Here is a 19,172-nt window from a genome sequence, read left to right on the forward strand (position 1 = left end):
TGCATGCGAATTGTGGACAATGATATTTCACTTTTCATTCTATTATTCAAATGGGTAAATGCAAAATAATATTATCATGATGCAAACTTCCGCGAAAGAAATTAATTTGTCTTTTGTTTGTGTAAGTTACTAATTTCAAAATCTGGGTATTTTGCCATATAGGTACCTAGATACATTAATGAAATAAAACCGGCCAAGTGCAAGTTGGACTCGCGCACGAAGGGTTCCGTACCATTACGGAAAAAAAATGTTTGATGTATGGGAGAAAGAGGTACCAACTTTGTACAATGTAAACGAATGCTTAAATGAATAAACAATTTATTTATTTATGGGAATTTAAATTATTTATTATACGTAATATTTTATTTTCAGTACTTATTTTTTGTTATGGCTGCAACAGAAATACATCATGTGTGAAAATTTCAACTGCCTAGCTATCACAGTTCCTGAGATACAGCCTGGTCACAGACAGACGGACAGCGGAGGCTTAGTAATAGGGTCCCTTTTTCACCCGTTGGGTACGGAACCCCAAAAATGACTAAGGCCTGGTTGTTTTTTTAATACTACGTCGGTGACAAACAAGCATACGGCCCGCCTGATTTGAAGACACGTCTTAACTTTCAGGGAGGACAATAATGTCGCATTTAAAATCATTCCATTTGTCCAACTGTATGTTTACTATGTCCTTAGTTAGGCACATCTGAACCGATTTTTACCAACAGATTCTTCCTTAACCCAGGATTTCCTCAGCTGACAGGTGACATACTGTGTTCCCCGCGTGACACACAGCGGCCCTACATTGTTTACAATCCTTAATCATAATCACAGAGTTATTGCGTAAGTGAATCGACCATTTGACTTCAAGACTCGGCGCGTCTGCTATTGGGGTCACTTCGTATTCTCGAGCCTGTCCGTCCCGCCCCGCGCGCTCGTGCCCCTTGCCGCCTCGGGCGCTCCCCTCCGCGCCACCGCCATTACTCGGCCAACGCGCGATCCGACCGCGCGCCTCTCTCTCGCGAATCAACGACGCGCCGCGCGCTCGCGGCTCCGACGCCATGTTTGACGTTTTCGGCTCCGTCAAGGGCCTCCTCAAGCTCGACTCCGTTTGCATCGACAACAACGTGTTCCGCCTCCACTACAAAGCCACCGTCATCATACTCATCGCCTTCTCTTTGTTGGTCACCTCCCGACAATACATCGGCGACCCGATAGATTGCATCGTCGACGAAATACCCCTTTCTGTTATGGACACGTACTGTTGGATTTACTCGACGTTCACGATCCCGAACCGGCTCACGGGTACCGTCGGACACGACATCGCTTATCCGGGAATCGCGTCGCACGTCGACGGCCAAGATGAAGTTAAATACCACAAGTATTACCAGTGGGTGTGTTTTGTGCTGTTCTTCCAAGCTATTTTGTTCTACGTGCCCCGTTATCTGTGGAAGACGTGGGAGGGCGGGCGCATAAAGATGCTCGTTCTCGATTTAAACTGCCCCATCGTCGAGGAAGAGAGCAAATGCGACCGCAAGAAGCTTCTAGTCGACTATTTCCACGCGAACCTGCACACGCAAAATTTCTACGCGTTCCGCTTCTTTATATGCGAAGTGTTGAACTTTATCAACGTCGTGGGACAGATATACTTCATGGATTTCTTTCTGGACGGCGAGTTCACGACGTACGGCCGTGATGTGGTGAGTTTCACCGAGATGGAGCCCGAGGAGCGCAGGGACCCGATGGCGCGTGTGTTCCCAAAGATGACGAAATGCACATTCCACAAGTACGGTCCCTCTGGCACGGTGCAGAAGTTCGACGGGCTGTGCGTGCTGCCGCTGAACATCGTCAACGAGAAGATCTACGTGTTCCTATGGTTCTGGTTTATCATCCTCTCTATTCTGAGCGGCATATCCCTGATATACCGCGCGGTGGTGGTCGCCGGGCCCAAGGTTCGTCTGTACCTGCTGCGCGCCCGCAGCCGCCTCGCCCTGCAAGAGCAGGTAGAATCCGTTTCCCGTAAACTCCAAATAGGGGATTGGTTCGTCCTTTACCAGCTAGGAAAGAACATCGATCCTCTCATTTATAAAGAACTGATGGCGGATTTGTCCGAAAAGTTCGAGGAAGCGAAGGATTCGGTTGTCGCGTAAGCGTTGTTGCGTCTTTAAGATGCATTCGGTCGAATGTGTTTTAAAGATGGCCGGGCGCTGGCAACGTCGCGTTCCCACATTCCATTAGTGCCCGGGCATGCTCCCCAGACTGCTTTGTTCTTTCCAAACTATACTAAGTTCCGAGTGAGGCGTGCCAGCGTATATTGTAGTATCTCTGAGGCAGGTCGCGGTCAGGCCGCCGTGGCAGCGTTGCGAATGGGTTCTTGACATGTCTGGCCAAAATGGAAGCCTCGGCGCCTGATCTCGTGCCTTTTAGTGTGACTATGGGATGTCTCATTGTGATATTGTAATTAATATAAATCTAAATTAAGTGTTTATCGTGTATGAATGAACTGAACAGCTTATCCCTAAGTTTTAAGATAGATAACTTCGTTATGCTCGATACGATTGTAAAAAGCAATAATTGACTATTATAAGTAGGAAACTAGGGTTTCCATCGACAATAGATTGTACTTTTATCTTGTCTACACTTTTTTATTACGCCAGAACGGCGATACGGTTCATATTTTCTGAATATATTTACTGCCACATATAATCTTTGTTTTATTTTCTGAATCATCCCGTTCTTTGTGCTCGGTTGTACCCGTGGCGCCATCTATGCGCCGTGGCTGGAACTAAAGGAGCTCCGCTACTGCACATTAGATGGCGCTGCGAGCGTTCATGTTATCGATCAAATGATTAGTTAATGACTTAAGATATTGCACTGCGAATTGTAATTGCTTATTAATAGTTTGTAACATGCCCTGCGAATGTGCTTACACCTTTTAGGTCTTTCTTAAATGGACTTTATACTTACTGCTTTGCAAATTCTTTTTTTTTTGTCAGCACTTCCTGGAGCAATATTCTAATTATAAAAACCTGATTTTTATTTGATATTAACTTCTAGCTGCCACGTGGCCTGCAAAAGACCTACCATTAATTCAGTAATATCTTCATTTAGGGTGGTATTGCACCTGTCCAATTTCTTTGTGCAATGTGTATTGTCTCACATTTTGCTTAATGAGAGAGTGAGACGCAATGACATTGGACCAATATATTGGACAGATGGAATACCACCCTTAGAGATGGTTTTTAAATTCCCATCATTTACAACACTTTATTCCTTACTAATTAGGATGCTCAAATAGTTTCAGAGACCGCCCTATCTCCTGTATAGGGAATCTCGAGCGAATTTACGAGATTAAATCTCGAACAGTTTTTTTGGCAGGAAATCTCGATCTTTGCAATCCTGGCCGAGATCTCGATGAGTATTTTCGAGATCTCGAACGAGATGTGACCGGCTTTTACTGGCGATAAGAGCGCTGTGGTGGTGCACTGTAAAAGAATCGGGTGGACCCACAATTGATTTTGTCTTGCTTATCCAAAAATGTTTTGTAAATAAGTCGCATTAAGTAAGATTGAAGCGCTTTAGTTTAGTTTAGCTCAGACGGAATCTAAACGAAACATTTGTATGACCAGAGGGTCTACCGCGAAACACGTGCGACTTGTTGCCTCCCTGTTACACTTACGTACGAATTTATAATTGCGACAAAGAGGCAACACATCGAACGTGGTTTGCGGTAGGCCCTCGGCTTCTTATTGTAAAGGGTTCACAATCGACACTCCGTCTCTCAACAATACCAGATAGAAAGAGACAACACAAACGCTAACACAAGCACTTGTCAAACAAAGGACACAAAGAAAAATACCTGGAAACGTTTACCTGGCTATTGTGACATTCCACGAGTAAAGGTACCATAATGGTGCTCGGCGCTTACGTCGCATAACACCGTATTACTATTGGAGCGATGTTAATAATAACGTAAGCGCCAACCGCCATAAGGGAGCTTTAACCGTGTAACGTCACATTTATAGACCGATAGCCGAGCGACGTATATCTACGTCGTTCTACACAGGATTATAGCCTTTATTGCCAGCGTTCAAGGCTACAATGGAGATAGCTTGGTTTAAGTTGGTTTTGAAAAGGTGTGAAATACTGTTTATGGGAAGAAAGTTGTAAGTATATGTTTTGAGAATGCACCTTACAGCTATGGCATAACGCTACGTCTTACGTAGGCGAACAACGCGCGAACGCGGCGCGGCGCGGCGCGGCGAAATCAATCCTTTGATGCCCATAGAAGTGTCCTACGTAAGCGATCTCGTTGCGAACGCGGTGCGGCGCGATTTGCACGCGAATGTCAGGCGGCGCGGCGCGGCGCGTTCGCGCGTTGTTCGCCTACGTAAGACGTAGCGTAAGTCATCTAGGTACTACTGTGATTATTTATGATCGTGCCTGTACAGTCGCCGTTAGGTACCTCGATGGCTTATATCGGGCGGCCGAGGTGCAACCCGTGGAGCGCCCTAGCAAGACACGTGTGATGTTAACTCAATTTTGGTCGTAGCGACTTAGTATCAGACGTGTGTTACTACAGATCAATATGGGTCAAATTGCTTTGCATCAATTTAACTGTATGTGTTGCCAAATGTCTACAAACCATTCGACAGCTCACAGATTTAAACAAAAGGCTTAGGTTCTTGAACGCACCTTTATACCAAGCGTCAAGTAGTAGGGTAATGATTTAAGGGTTAAATTTACGCAATACTTTTAATTTATAAAAATTACATTCGTTTTAAGACGAAAAGTCGGAAAGCTTGGAAAAATCCAGAAGTTGATAATTTTTAGTATGTGATTTTGAATGGTGTTTTCGGGGTTTGTAATTATTTTATATTTAAAAACTTTATCATATAGGTATAATGTATATCACAAATAGTGTACCTTTCTAATGGTATGGTAGTAAAAAAAATCATATATCTATTACTGAAAATTACACATTCACATACTTAAATATGATTTAGCCAATTACGAGTAACACTGATTTCGCAGTGAAAATCAAATTATATATTTTTTTACTATTTTTCCTAGAATCAGCAAACAATTATGTAATACATAATATATATTAATTTCGGGCAAAAAGATAAAGTCATGCATTTAAGGGTTAAAAATATCTGAACACGCACTCTATCACCTTGACAATAGGCGTATCCAGATATTCCAGATATTAGTGAGCACCTTGGCCGCTCCGATATATCTGATGAGGACTGTACATTATGACGCCCGTAAAACGTCCTCGTCTGTCCAATTATGACGACAGCTTCCTCTATTGTATGGGCTACGGCCACGGGCATCCATACAATTATAGTAAGTACTTGTAGCACTGACATCTACACCGTGAAATTTTAGTGGTTGTTTTCCCGCGGCAGGGCGATTTGCTATCGGTAGTACTTCCGAATTATGATAGACAAACTTATAAATAAACTGTTTTCCAAAAAAAAAAAATACAAAAAAATAACCTAAACTCGAACAAGCGAAAAACAATAGTAACACACTAAAACTGCAAGTCGACGACAGTTCCCGATATTGTAAACAGATAAACAAATAAACAAGCACATGTTACTTTTTTAAACTGTGTAACAGGCTAGAGTGCTTTACTGTTTGACAACTGAAATTAAAATTTACTTAGACTGTTCCTTCACGATTAACAGTTGAAATAAAACCTTTTTATTAGTTTGATGATTGCCATTACCTTTGGCCATTACGTTGTGTCAACTTTGGTAAATCGAATAATTACATCCTCTTCGCTTATTAAACTAATGTGATAACAGATCCTGCCAATGTCATCACTGCTATTTGAAGTAAAATGGATCGACATTACGAATATTCTAATTTAGAGTACGTCGCGATGGTGCAGCTGTACGCTAGGGCTAACTACGACTCCCACGCCGCCCGGCGACTTTACGCGGAACCGGACCATTTACAGTCGCTGCGTCTTCGGGGGATTTTAAACCCCCAAGTTCCACACGGACGAACAATTGTCGCCGTAACACAGCGGCTGCTTAACCACGGGCAGTTTCAAACGCCAGCACATGCACAGGGCAGAGGTGATTGTGTATTGAACGTGGCGGATTGCAGTTCGATTCGAACAATTATTGCGGTATCGGGAAGTTGAAGTGTTTGTTTAAGTTTTTGATCATTAAAAGCTTGATCTTATCTTGTTATGTTTACTTTTAAGGATCTGCAAACTAACTGCACGTTAAATGTGTGAAGGAAAAATAAATGGAACTACTTTTTAGGTTATTTTGTTTCATTCACTCAAAAGAATTAGGTAGGTACTACTGCAGTGCTACTACTGGTGTTAGGTCACTTTCGAGTTTCGTTCGACACATTTATAAATCTGGCATTTCTTAACATTATTTAAAAAAAAGATTACACATGGACTGTATATCGATAGCAGAATCATTTCGTTGCGGGAAAACAACCACTAAAATTTCACGGTGTATAGTATAGAGTATAGTATAGTGTGACTTCACAGTCAAACAAAATGTAGTTTTGTGGACTTGGAGTTGTGGAGTGTGTGGACTTGTGGAGTTGTGTGGTCTTTAACAAAAAAGTTGTAACTTCTTGTAATAATAAATAACTAAATAAAAAATAATAACGTGACGTCGCACGGGTAAAGGTACCTTACGGCGGTTGGCGATTACGCTGTTATTAACGCCACTCCAATATTACTGCGGCGCTATGCGACGTAAGCGCCAACCGCCATAAGGTACCTTTTTCCGTGGAACGTCACATACAGGGTGATTCAGGAGACGTGAGCAGGATTAACACTGCGAATTTCGTAAATTATAAGCAACTGTTTCCTATCAGTATTAGTGAGGTTAACGTTAATTTTCTAGTCGTGTTGAAAAAAAAAGTTTTTAAATTATTTATCTACGCACATATCATTAATGCTCTAAAATGCATTCAGAAACCATAGGAAATGACCAGCATTATGACAACCAATTTTACTATGAGTACTTTCCTATCTGTGGTAGTAGGTAAAATCTGTACTCTAAAGTTATAACTTTATAGATTTTTGTAAGGTTATGAGTTTAAATTTGGAACAGCTGTCAAAACTCAAGTGGGTGTCTATTCTAGTATCCATAGATATTAAAACAATTATCGATACGAAACGTCAATTCAGTATATTTTTTAATATAAACCGTACGACATTTTGTCTCGAGTGACATGAGAATAAGGACTTCATTCGTTTGTCTATGAATAAAAAAAAAACTACGGATGCGTGCCATGTGTGAAAAAAGTTTTCATTTACCGCCATTTGACGTACAGTTTATCTTTTAATTAGTTTTAGGTATAAAATTAATTTGTTTTGTTGTTTTTAAACAAATTTTAAGCAAGTTTCATGTAAAATTAGTGATAAAAAGATATTTAAGGAGACGGCACCTCTCAAATCTGCGAGTTGCGCCAGAGAGCAACGATGGATGTCGGTTGAAATATGAGGTTAGTGAATGTATAAAAGAAGGTAATTATATGTGTGTAGATAAAGTAGTGTATGTAACTGTACATAATTAGGCATTAAAACACTCGTGTGATCCTTTTAAGAAACTCACTTCGTTCGTTTCTTAAACCCACACTCGTGTTTTAATGCCCTTCATTATGTAGCAGTCACATAAACTACTATTACGACATGGATGGTCACCCTAACATTAGAATACTAAACTACCGATATTCTGTGTCAAATTGAATGTCATCACTGTCATCACGGTCTGGTTACTTTTGAAAACTCGTATATCACTCGGGTTTGACATTTTATTTTCTTCGTAAAAGAGGTTTTATGTTTATTAATTAGGTCTGGTAGGGTGACCATGATTGTAGAGAATTAAATTTGCCCTCACCAAAAAGTTGAAAAATAGGAAAGTGTGGTTGTTTCACCTAAATACGACGGTGATAAATAAACAATTAAGTATTCAGGACGTTTAAGGGCTTGTAAAGTTAGAAGCTTGGCTGTACAAGAGATCTGACAACTTTTTGACAATTAGAACCTTGGCTCTACAAGAGATCTGATAATGTCTTGGCAACATTTTACATGACAACGTTTTGGTGGGAAACAACTTACTCAAAAATACGTCCCATAGCAGGCGTGGCTCACTCCGCGATTTCGTCGCTTTGCTACAGGTAGCTAAAAGTACATCCGTTCCTACCCCAATTTTGGGGAAAGCCATAAGCCGCGCGTGGCGTTGTCGCCACCTAGCGGCCATATCTGTGCTGATCGTAACAGACGCGTTTTGTTAGAGAGCGAGTCATCTGTACCTAGTACTATTATTTATTCCGTGCCCATAGTTCTTAATTTGCTGACATAAGCGCTATGGGACATATTTTTGAGTATGTTGCGTGTACCCATATTTTTACACTTGACTACTACTGTTCCATAGTAACAAATTTTTCTAGCTCAAAGTAATTAAGAGTTAAAACACCACCTGCACTTTATCAACATCAAACTATGTTTTCTAAACAGTCACGTATTGCTTACAGATCGAATGTATCAACAGGGTGCATAGCCAACGTGCCAATCTTTAACGCTACGAAGCGAACGAAATGCAACTGCCATTCACGCGTATTCGGGAAACGAGATAATCACAAAATCTAGAGAAGGTATAGATATCAACTAGATTTACATTAGATATCGACTAGATGTGACTTCGATATGTCGAACTTGTCGAAATCGTTCAAGACTTCAAGAGGACCTCCAGAATCGCGGAAACGTCAAATTTGACATAGTATCTATCTTACAAATATCTTTAAATTATCCATATCGTAACTTGTTGAGGTCTAGTAGAGATCTAATTCATTTTCCGAATCGAGCCGACTGTCGCACTAAGGCGAGCTGTACGCACTAGACGGGCCGAGAACCAGTGTGTGCTGTGCATACTGCTCATTTCTCGTCTCGCGCTTCTCGGATTGGATCGGATCGTTGCGGAGGCTCTCGACGAGTGTATACCACCGACCTACAGCCGGCATAATATGGAGAAATGATAGAGATGACTACGCTACGGAGCGTTAACTATTGGCACGTTGGCTAAGCACCCTGATCTCGTAATGCGAAGGTATAATCCGATATTGTTTTAGAGTTTTAGACTGCAGTGTCGTGACATCGCCCATCGTCGAGACGGGTCATATACATTTTGTTGTGGATATATCCATATTACCATCCAAATTCATGCACGGAGCAAAGCCGCGGACGGACAGGCGAACAGTGCGAAAATATATAAATATGTAGTTGATACGGAACCCTAAAAATCGATGATCAATGTTTTACCGCGATTCAAAGAAACCCCATGTTTACCTACCGTCACTTTTCTGGATTATTTCAATACGATTTTTATAGTTATTTATTATACTAGAAGTTACAACTTTATTGTTATTAGTATTGATCTAATAGAGATAGAGACCGAGCTTTGCTCGGAAAACAGATATAAAACCCAAACTGCGCGTTTTCCCAGAGATAAGACTAGCTAGATCGATTTTTCGCCCCAGAATACCCTCATATAGTAAATTTCCTCGAAATCTTTAGAGCCGTTTCCGTGATCCCCGAAATATAAACAAATAAATAAATGGTTGACTGGTAGAGAATGCCATTAGGCATTAAGTTCGCCATTTGTACATTATTTTTATGTTTAGTGCAATACAGTTTAAATAAATAAATAAATATATATTAAATGCTAAGGTGCGGTGTTACTAACGCTATAAAACTCACTATCTGGAGTGTATAATTTTGAATTTGAAAATACTCGAAAGGACTCGTAAAATAAATGTACCTACTGTAGTACCTGTGGTACAGTCAAGTATGTATAAACATGGGCGTAGACAATTTACTCAAATATATGTCTCATAGTTCTTGATTCGCTGTACGAGTATACAAGAATTGTTCGTTAAAAGCAGGCGTGTCTCCGCGATTTCGTCGCTTTGCTACAGGTAGCTAAAAGTACATCCGTTCGACCCCAATTTTGGGATTTGCCATAAGCCGCGCGTGGCGCTGTCGCCGCCTAGCGGCCATATCTGTGCTGATCGTGACAGACGCGTTTTGTTAGAGAGTAAGTCTTCTGTACCTAGTATAGTAGTGTACTAGTATAGTAGTGTGTAGTAGTGTTCTGTATTTATTCTGTGGTTTAAAGGTTTAAGATTAATACCTACTCCACTCGGTTATATTTATTGAGCATAGGGGACACATGTCAGGAAGCGTGGGTGATAAAACCGTGGCTAAAAACGGCGTAGAGCCACGGGCTATAAATACATATCTACCATGTGGATCGTTGGCTTGTAAAGAACTTTGTAAACTCGACCGTACCCAGTACCCGTCTTTACCTAAGGGCACATGGGGCCCGTGCCCAGGGCCCCCATCCTCAGGGGGCACATAGTAACAGTATATTTTCACCACACCAGCTCGGAAAGAATTACTTTGCACTTCAAAAACGAATAGCAAAATTGCATTTTATCCACATGTGAGGCAAAGTAATCAAATGCAAATTTTGAGTTGTTTTCTTATGTTTGCTGGTAGAATTGACTTTTTAATGATGTTTTTGGATGATAAATATTTAATAACATTCATTTGGATTTGATTTGGTTTGATTTTGTTTGATATTTTACATTTAATATTTGCTTCGGGTTGGTGTGGTGAAAAATGTTGTGTTTCACTCGAGGGCAAATTTTGTTTAACCCTCGTGCTTTGAAGCCCTCGCAACGCTCAAGATTCCATTTTTCGAACCACTCGCTACGCTCGTGGTTCAATTTTGGAATCTTTCGCTTGCTCGGGTATCAATATTAGCACGAGCGGTTAAACAACAACTTTGCTCCCTTGTAAAACAAATAACTATTGATTATCCATAATGAATAGATGATAGTAGAAAAGTTAGTTTAATTTGCTTTCTTTACTTTCCAAAAGGGCCCCACATTCTTAAGTGCCCAGGGGCCCCAGCATAGTTTTAGACGGCCCTGACCGTACCGGCGGTGCTACATTTGATTATACATACCTACTTAATGTTGATAGTAATCACAAGGTTGACATTGGATCTCCAATTTGCAATGTTATTGAGAATACATGCGGGTACTAACAGTACCTAGTGTACCTACCTGTAGTGTGTACCTGTAGGTAGTCTATAGTTCGTTTTTTTTTAGCATTAGAAAGAACTTGCAAGAAGGTATATAAGTAAGCGATCTTGAAATGTCTATTAATTGAAATACGCTTTTTAAAAATCAGTAACTATTACTTATGAAAGCAGAAGTAAATGATCGTATTAGATTCATAATTGTTACATATTTGCCGTAACTTATTTTTAAACGTGTTTTTCAATAAAAAGACACATCAAGATTGTTTACCTTATTTCTAATGCTAAAAAAATACGAAGTTATAGTGTGTAGCCTAATGATGATAGAAACTCGAGTAATTTGAGTCTAAATTTGAAGAACTCAGAGGGGCTACCGCGAAAACCGAAATTCGCAAATTGCGGGGATCTTTCTCTTTTACTCCAATGAAGGCGTAATTAGGGTGACAGAGAAAGATGCCCGCAATTTGCGAACTTCATTTTTCGCGGTTATAGCCCAGGCAGGACTGGCCAGATTCATTCGCACGTGCGCTTTTTCAACGCGCGTTAAAAAAGCATTTTCATGAATGAATGACACAAATGGATACATGTGTTTATTCACAAGATGGTGGTGGCGGTTTTTATCAAGCGTTGTTGGACTATCGTCTTTAAATGTTGGCCGTTAAATTGAATTTAGCGTGCGTGACGGATTCAAGCGCTCGTGTGAATGGGACCTCAGTGCTTAAGCAACTATATACCGTATTATAAGTCCCGAGTGGAGTCCTTTAAGCGCAAGTTAAAGGACAAGCCTTCGGATAAAGACTTCGTAAAACATTATTAAAAAAACGGGACCTAATCACTTTTAAGATTTACCTCCGACGTTTTGAGGGCAACAAGACCAAGTGCGGGTAGTTCGAAAAACTTGCGCGACTAGAAGAACTATGACAGCGTTTTACACAAAAATAAAACGCTAATTAAATAACTTACCCTATTCGGAACCTAATAATAATATTGAGAATGGCAACCCTGTTGTCGGTCGTATTGTCCTTTTCTAGCATATACGTCCCTCTCTCTCCCACACTCCCACCACACAGCAGTTTGCTTTTTGGCGGTTGTCGCAAAAACAAATTTCCAACTCATTGTCTCAAAATTATACATATTTACACCAGGCAGGATTAAAACTTTAGGTTCCGAATAGGGTAAGTTATTTAATTAGCGTTTTATTTTTGTGTAAAACGCTGTCATTAAACAACTGTACCGCTATTCGGAACCTAATAATAATATTGAGACGTGTTTGTTATCGCCTGGTGGTGGGAAGACGCCAAGCCAATGTGATTTATACATGTACTTATTATGTATATGTAATATTATTATATTATGAGTGTTTAATTAATTATGCAGTACACCCTTTATTTTAACACCCGTGAGGAGAGAGGTATTTAGTAAAGCATACAATTTGATATTCCATTATATAATGATACTAACTTAGCATTTTATATACGTACTTAATGTACTTATAAATGTTCAAAAGAATAAGTGAGTCACCACAAGGGTGCTATACTGGTACTTAATTACATGAAAACTGGGTAAAAAAAAAAAAGATGTGATAGGTCAGTCTACTCTTCAAGGAGCATACAACATCTGTTATAAGGAGTAATGTAATTCAAGTATGAGAAGATAAAAATAATAAAGTACTAGAGTAGTTTTTATTTATAAGTAGCAATTATTATCAAATTTGATAATAATTATCTATAATAGTAAAGTAAGCAGTTGCAGGAATATAACAAGGACAGGACCTTTCTTATTTCCAGAATCCCTCGGGATTAAGTAGACGAATATTTTAATTATTCTTTATATCACTATCACCACAAAGTTAGTAAAATTAGGTACTTGTTGAAATGTCATAGAGAATCACTAAATTTCTTTAATGACTGTAAGCCATATACTTTGTTATAGGTTATAGCTATAAAATGCATTTAACCCTTTTAAACGCTTTACCTGGCTTTACTAACGAGAACGCGAGTCAATGTACCTAAATAAACCTTACTTGAAAGTGTGAAGGTTACTTTGAGAGCTTAAGCCACAACACTCATGTGTTCACTGCGCTGTGAGCACTAGTTATGACGCTTTTTGGTGTTCTTAGCGTTCAAATGGTTAATGTAGAATTGCCACAGAACTTTATCAATGATATTTGCAGAGTCATTCTAATTAAACTCATGTTTAGCTATCATAACCTTAATTTTACTCATTAATTTGTATATATGTAGTAAGAGTAATTTCTCAGTGGTTTACTTTATCTGGTGCCTACTGGTAGACATAAGCCTTGAAACTTTATTGGATCTGACCGCTAAAGAGGCTTAATTTCTGTAAACTATTCATAGACATTGCTTAATTCTGAATATTCAGTGTGTAAATTATAAGGAATAAGATACTTAATTCGAAACCCTAGCTCATCGCATAGGTGCTTTTAACCGATATACAAATTTATGTACTTATTTCGTGATTTTACATTATTTGCAATAACTGTGCGAAACCAGGGGGTCCCCGACCTTTTGCCGGGCGCCCGTGGCCCAAAGCCAACAGCGCAGAGGCCCTTTAAGAGGGACCTATTTCATCCAATGCTAGAATCAGCACTTTGTCGAATCTATTAGATATTTAGGTATACTTATCCTCCTTATGAACTAAGGATAATTGTACCTTGTTTATATTTCAATAATAGCAAGATTGTAAATGTTATTATATATTCTGAAATATAATATTACTGAATTTGGGCCAGTGTACTTTTGTATACTATATCTCTGGCCTACTATATAGGATAGTCTAATAACGTCCCGCCTCCTGGGAGGCAATATACAGAGTTCTTCCATATATATTCACGATAGCGCTAAGTGGTGGGGACCTAGTTTACCGACACTTGACTACATGAAATTATTGTGTACATTTTTTTTTTTTTTACAGGTCTCGAGCGAGAAGGGTACCTATATATAGGTTGAGGTCCTTAACTTGTGGATTTGGTAGGAGCAAGACACAGACGGGGTGTAAATTAATTGATCCACCATGTTTCAAGAGATTCATGTGCATTGATGCCTTGGTTACACTGTATAGACAGACTATATAACTCTTTGGCAGAGTGTTGCCAACATATTATAATAAATGACTGCATTTGTTTGGGTGTACTTGTTCCACGACAAAGACATATTTATATCTAGTACAATGTATTTTCGAAAAGTACTCGCGTTTCAAAATAGCTTCGTCTTTTCGCAAGGCCTGTTTCCCATTTTTATTGTGCAAAGCAAACCGTATCACAATGCTATAATTTTGTATAAATTGATAACTAGAGGGTCATGCCCAAAGAATATAATACTCACTAGGAGAAGAACGGTAACTCCATACAAAAAAATGTCCCCAAACGTTTATACGTTAATACTAGTAGCACCTTCGTTGTGTACCAAACACTAAAGTTGACAACCGGTTTAGCCTGGCGGGTATTGGTAGTATAGGTATATGTATAGTAATTCTGTTGATAAACATATTTGTTATCTTCATATCACGAAATATATGAAAGATGCAAATAAACCCTTGTTTGTGGTACATATTATCAAAATTGATTTAAATAAAAGGCATGTTTATGTTTATAACATTATAGTATTTATTAAAAAATGTTTTACATATTGAAATATACACTGAAAACTGGCAACTGGCAACTTAATGAAAAAATAGACATTAATAAAGCGCTTTCACAAAGTTTTCAGTATTATACAAATAACATTAGGCATGCCTACCTATTACACTTTACACACAGATACACTACACTTTACACACGGCATTTTACACAGATTTCCAACTTGTATTCGTACATTTTTTCACGTTTAATTAATACGCTTTCCAGATGCGTTATGAGTGTTATGACTCGGTTCCTCCTGAACCCACTAAAGCTGTCAATTTCACTCTGGCTGCTTCAACAGCCGTTGCTCCGCATTTAGCACATTTTCTATGTGCATTGCTGTAATCCATGTAGGTACAGACTTACAGTTTTAAGAGGTAGTACCGCTACGTTGTATTTATTATTTAAAGATATAAATAAAATTTTCGTTATGAACCACAGCAGTTGGACAGAGTCATTGAAAAATATATTTTTTTTATTATGGTGGGTAGACGTACCTACCCTCCATATATTTTATGAAAATTGATAAAGACAGTTGGAAGCAAATATTCATTATAAAACTTAATCGCGTGTAATTAAGTTTTAAGTTCCGTTTTATGATTAATAATGTATAAATTTCGTGATAATCTAAATCAGAGTTGGGAGCAATGTTGCTGTAGAAAAATGTTTTTATTTTTATTACTCGCAACTTTTTCTCGGAGGCCAGCGCACACATAGAAGCTTCAGGCGCATACATGCGCAATTATTTGGGGACATAACTTTCTTAGGAAGTGAACAGGCCTTGGTCATGCCCTAGACGTGACCGCCGAGGTTATACTAGTTAGAACCGTTCGTGCAAACCATTAAGTCACTGTTTATTAAAAACCTTATGTCGTGGGTACATTACATTCCACGGTGGGTACATTTGTTAAACGTATAGTATCAAACTATAATGAATAATGATAAGTGAATTAAGTGATAACAATATTTGGTCCGTGCATAGAAGCGCGTGCCCTTGAGATTAGGGCATGGGTAGTTTAAAATAAACTTAATCTGTGCATAGGAGCACTTACGATCAAGGTGGTTCAAATCTTCAAGGGTCACAAGACAGACATAAAGGTGTAAAATAAATCATTCATAAACGCCCCGTTAGGTCAGTTTTGTATATTTTTATTTCTAACATGCTTGTGCAGCACATGACAATTTTCCTATACCATGCCAGTCAGGAATATAACAATTAAATAGGTAACCTTGGTTATATCGTGTACCTCATAGGTAGGTACTCTTAAACATGTTAACTGAAAAACTAGTGCTCTCGAGGCAAATATAATTTATATTAATTTCTAGTCTGCCATAGCAGGCATAGACTTCAAAGATTTTTAGATATTCATAGGGCCGCTAAACGGAACCCTTTGTACACCTTGAGCAGACTCTTTGTGCTCTTGTAATTTTATTTTCACACCATGAGTGATATTAAACATAGCTTATTTCAGAATTGAACCGTAAGCTATGTCGTGTCGTGAGCTTAAGTGAGCCTGATTTAATTAGAGTCCACAGAGTAGTTATCTGGACCTTGGACGATTGACCACACCTTATTCTAATTATCAATATTGTGCCTGGGCTTGTGGTAGAATTTAGGTGACTAAATCTCTTAGTATTATCTATGCCACCCACATTATGAGGCTTAGCGTCTCCAGACCACAATTTTAAAAGTATTAGGGTGCAAAGATTTTTTCATCTTTAAAATAAAAATGAGTCGAGATAGGCCTGGAATCTTATGTTATTTTATACCTATTATATTATAATTTTAGAAATGTTCATTAGTCCAATTTTGGGTTTAGCCAATAGGGTGTTCGGGACCCTTAAAAAAGATTGGTAAACAAAAATGAAAACTCGAATAACGAAGCCTTGCCTATTTCGACTGATTTTTACCCAGAACATTATTTTGTTAGAACCCTTTTACTTTCTCTAAGAGGAGGTATTTATATATTCATTTTTTTTTTTATATATATATATATATATTTATAATTGTGGTCTAGCCTGTGTTATTACCATATCATTTAAATTTCTGACATGCCTTGCGCAGGCTTACATAGGTTGTAATATCATCATCAATAACTTGACATCAGTTTGTAAATGAATCAAAGATTCTTTGGCACACCTTACGCAGGTGGAAACATGGCAGCCTTGCGCAGGCTTAGATAGGTACACAACATATTGGTTTCATCACAAATAACTTGACGTTAGTTTGTGACTGAATAACAGATTCTCTTAGGCACACCTTACGCAGGTGGAACCATAACAGACATAGGCTTAAGAATATCATTCAAATGAAGTTTATGGGTAATATTCCCTTAGTTGCGAGTTCCTCGCTCGACAAGGGGAAAGGATTTACTTTAATAGGCACTTTTAGAAAGTGTCATTCACGGTGACGCGCAGATTTGCCATAACTAAACTTTAACTCTACAGTTAGCGAATATAATTTGACAATATGAATGAAGCAAACCATGCGTCTTCGTCAATGAATCAATCTAAAGATTCCCATATCGTTAATGCCCTTTCAAGTCACAGGCTTCCGATTTTATTTAAAACGTTTACAAGTGTAGGTACTATTTATGTAGGTAGGTAGGTAGGCTTAAAGATTGACCCTCTTGTATGTAGTTACATATAGAATAATAAAGTTATTCAAATCCAAAATAATACAAGCACATATAGCAACTACATGCAAGAGTTCTTTTCTTTAACCTTTTAAACTGTTAGTAAGTACCTGTTATCTATTTAAAAAGATACCTATCTACCTACATTTTAACCATTTTTTTTTTTATTTTTTTTTTATATCAAAGATCTAGTTGGAGAGATATAAGTTGGTAGATAAGGAGCGAAATACTTAAGGATTTCCATGACATTCTTGCGCAGAGCCATGCTAATCTCTCTCTTTGTCTAGTCAGATTTAAGTTTACGTACTGCCGAAGTACTCACTTTCCACAAAAATAAATGCAATGCTTGCGATGTAGGTTTGTTCGTTACCTTGTGTCCCTCAGAGCGGAAATAGAAGCCCCGCGAAGCAGGGCTTCGTCGACTCCCAAGCGGGTACACGTTATTTATCAGCAAGTTTATTACCAAAAAATTCATTTTGCAATATTATATTTAACCCGGAACGGGATAAAACGACAAGTTGCTGATGGATACTTGGATAGATAAAACCTACACGTCTATAAGCTTCTATCTGAATACTTAGTTCTACGTAACACGTATTAACTATCCGATCCTTTCGTATTCGAAAACACAAATCACTTAAAAACTGAAGGGTATGCCTCCACACATCACCATTTAAGTGTTATAATTTCAACCGTTACTATAGACACACAAAGATTTAAGTAAACTAATAAGACTCAGAAGAGACTTAATGTAGGTATAAAATTAATTAAATTCTAATGGTGACAAGTGCACGCTTTACCAGCTCGATGTGTTTTCTAACATTATGTGTTTTAGTATTTTCATTAGCATAGCCACGATGCGCGCAGGCAGCCTTTGAAAACTTACACATTGTTATTCCGGATCGTTTTTATTTGCTAGATAGTTTAAAGGACACAAAATTTAAATATTTATTTCGAACGGCAAAAGCCGTTAGAAACTGTTTTTCAATATAGTCAGCTAAACTGGGGTACAAATTCAAAAACTCACCAGCAGTTTAGCTTCACGACCTTCCAGATGGAAAAACAGCAAGCCAATGAGTTGGAAATTTGTTTTTGCGACAACCGCCAAAAAGCAAACTGCTGTGTGGTGGGAGTGTGGGAGAGAGAGGGACGTATATGCTAGAAAAGGACAATACGACCGACAACAGGGTTGCCATTCTCAATATTATTATTAGGTTCCGAATAGCGGTACAGTTGTTTAATTTTGTGTATTTATTTCAGGAGGGAGGGGGGGGGGGTCGTACAGACAGACAGATAGACGCACGAGTGATCCTATAAAGGTTCCGTTTTTTCTTTATAGTATTTTATTCCTTATACTAAGGAATAAAATACAAGGCTAAAGTAAACAAAATCTACTCTCAAATGGTTCCTTAAGCCAGTTGAGGGTAGATTTAAACATTATATGTGACGTCCCACGGGTAAAGGTACCTTATGGCGGTTGGCACTTACCCTATTATTAACGCCGCTCAATATTATTGCGGCGCTATGAGACGTAAGCGCCAGCCGCAATAAGGTACCTTTTGCTGTGGAACGTCACATATTATCAAATAATGTAGGTTAAAGTCAGGTCGTTCAGTGACAGATCCAGGCGCTTTTGTATTTGGTTGGTTAACCAATAAATATTACAACTAGGTACCCGAAAATGTACAAATTGTTTGTTTACTTTTATTTAAATACTAAAGATACAAAGTATAGAGGTCCGAGTCTAAAACTACATTTCTACCGACTATGAAATATGTGTAGCCTTACCACGAGTTAAATTAACTCACAATG

General features: G+C 38.6%; 2 protein-coding genes across 2 annotated transcripts in view; both read left to right on the forward strand.

Annotated features, from left to right (window-relative positions):
- LOC134678414 (pre-mRNA-splicing factor 38B-like) overlaps nt 1-19,172 on the forward strand; it is a 284,815-nt gene that overhangs the window by 182,649 nt on the left and 82,994 nt on the right. The gene's annotated exons all lie outside the window — the stretch shown is intronic.
- On the forward strand, nt 952-2,700 carry LOC134678527 (innexin inx2). Its single transcript, XM_063537103.1, has one exon. It carries the CDS (start codon nt 1,056-1,058, stop codon nt 2,142-2,144), a length of 1,089 nt encoding a protein of 362 aa, XP_063393173.1. The 5' UTR covers nt 952-1,055; the 3' UTR covers nt 2,145-2,700.

The sequence above is a fragment of the Cydia fagiglandana genome, chromosome Z (genome assembly GCF_963556715.1).
Source record: "Cydia fagiglandana chromosome Z, ilCydFagi1.1, whole genome shotgun sequence".
In the NCBI taxonomy this organism is placed as follows: Eukaryota; Metazoa; Arthropoda; class Insecta; order Lepidoptera; family Tortricidae; genus Cydia; species Cydia fagiglandana.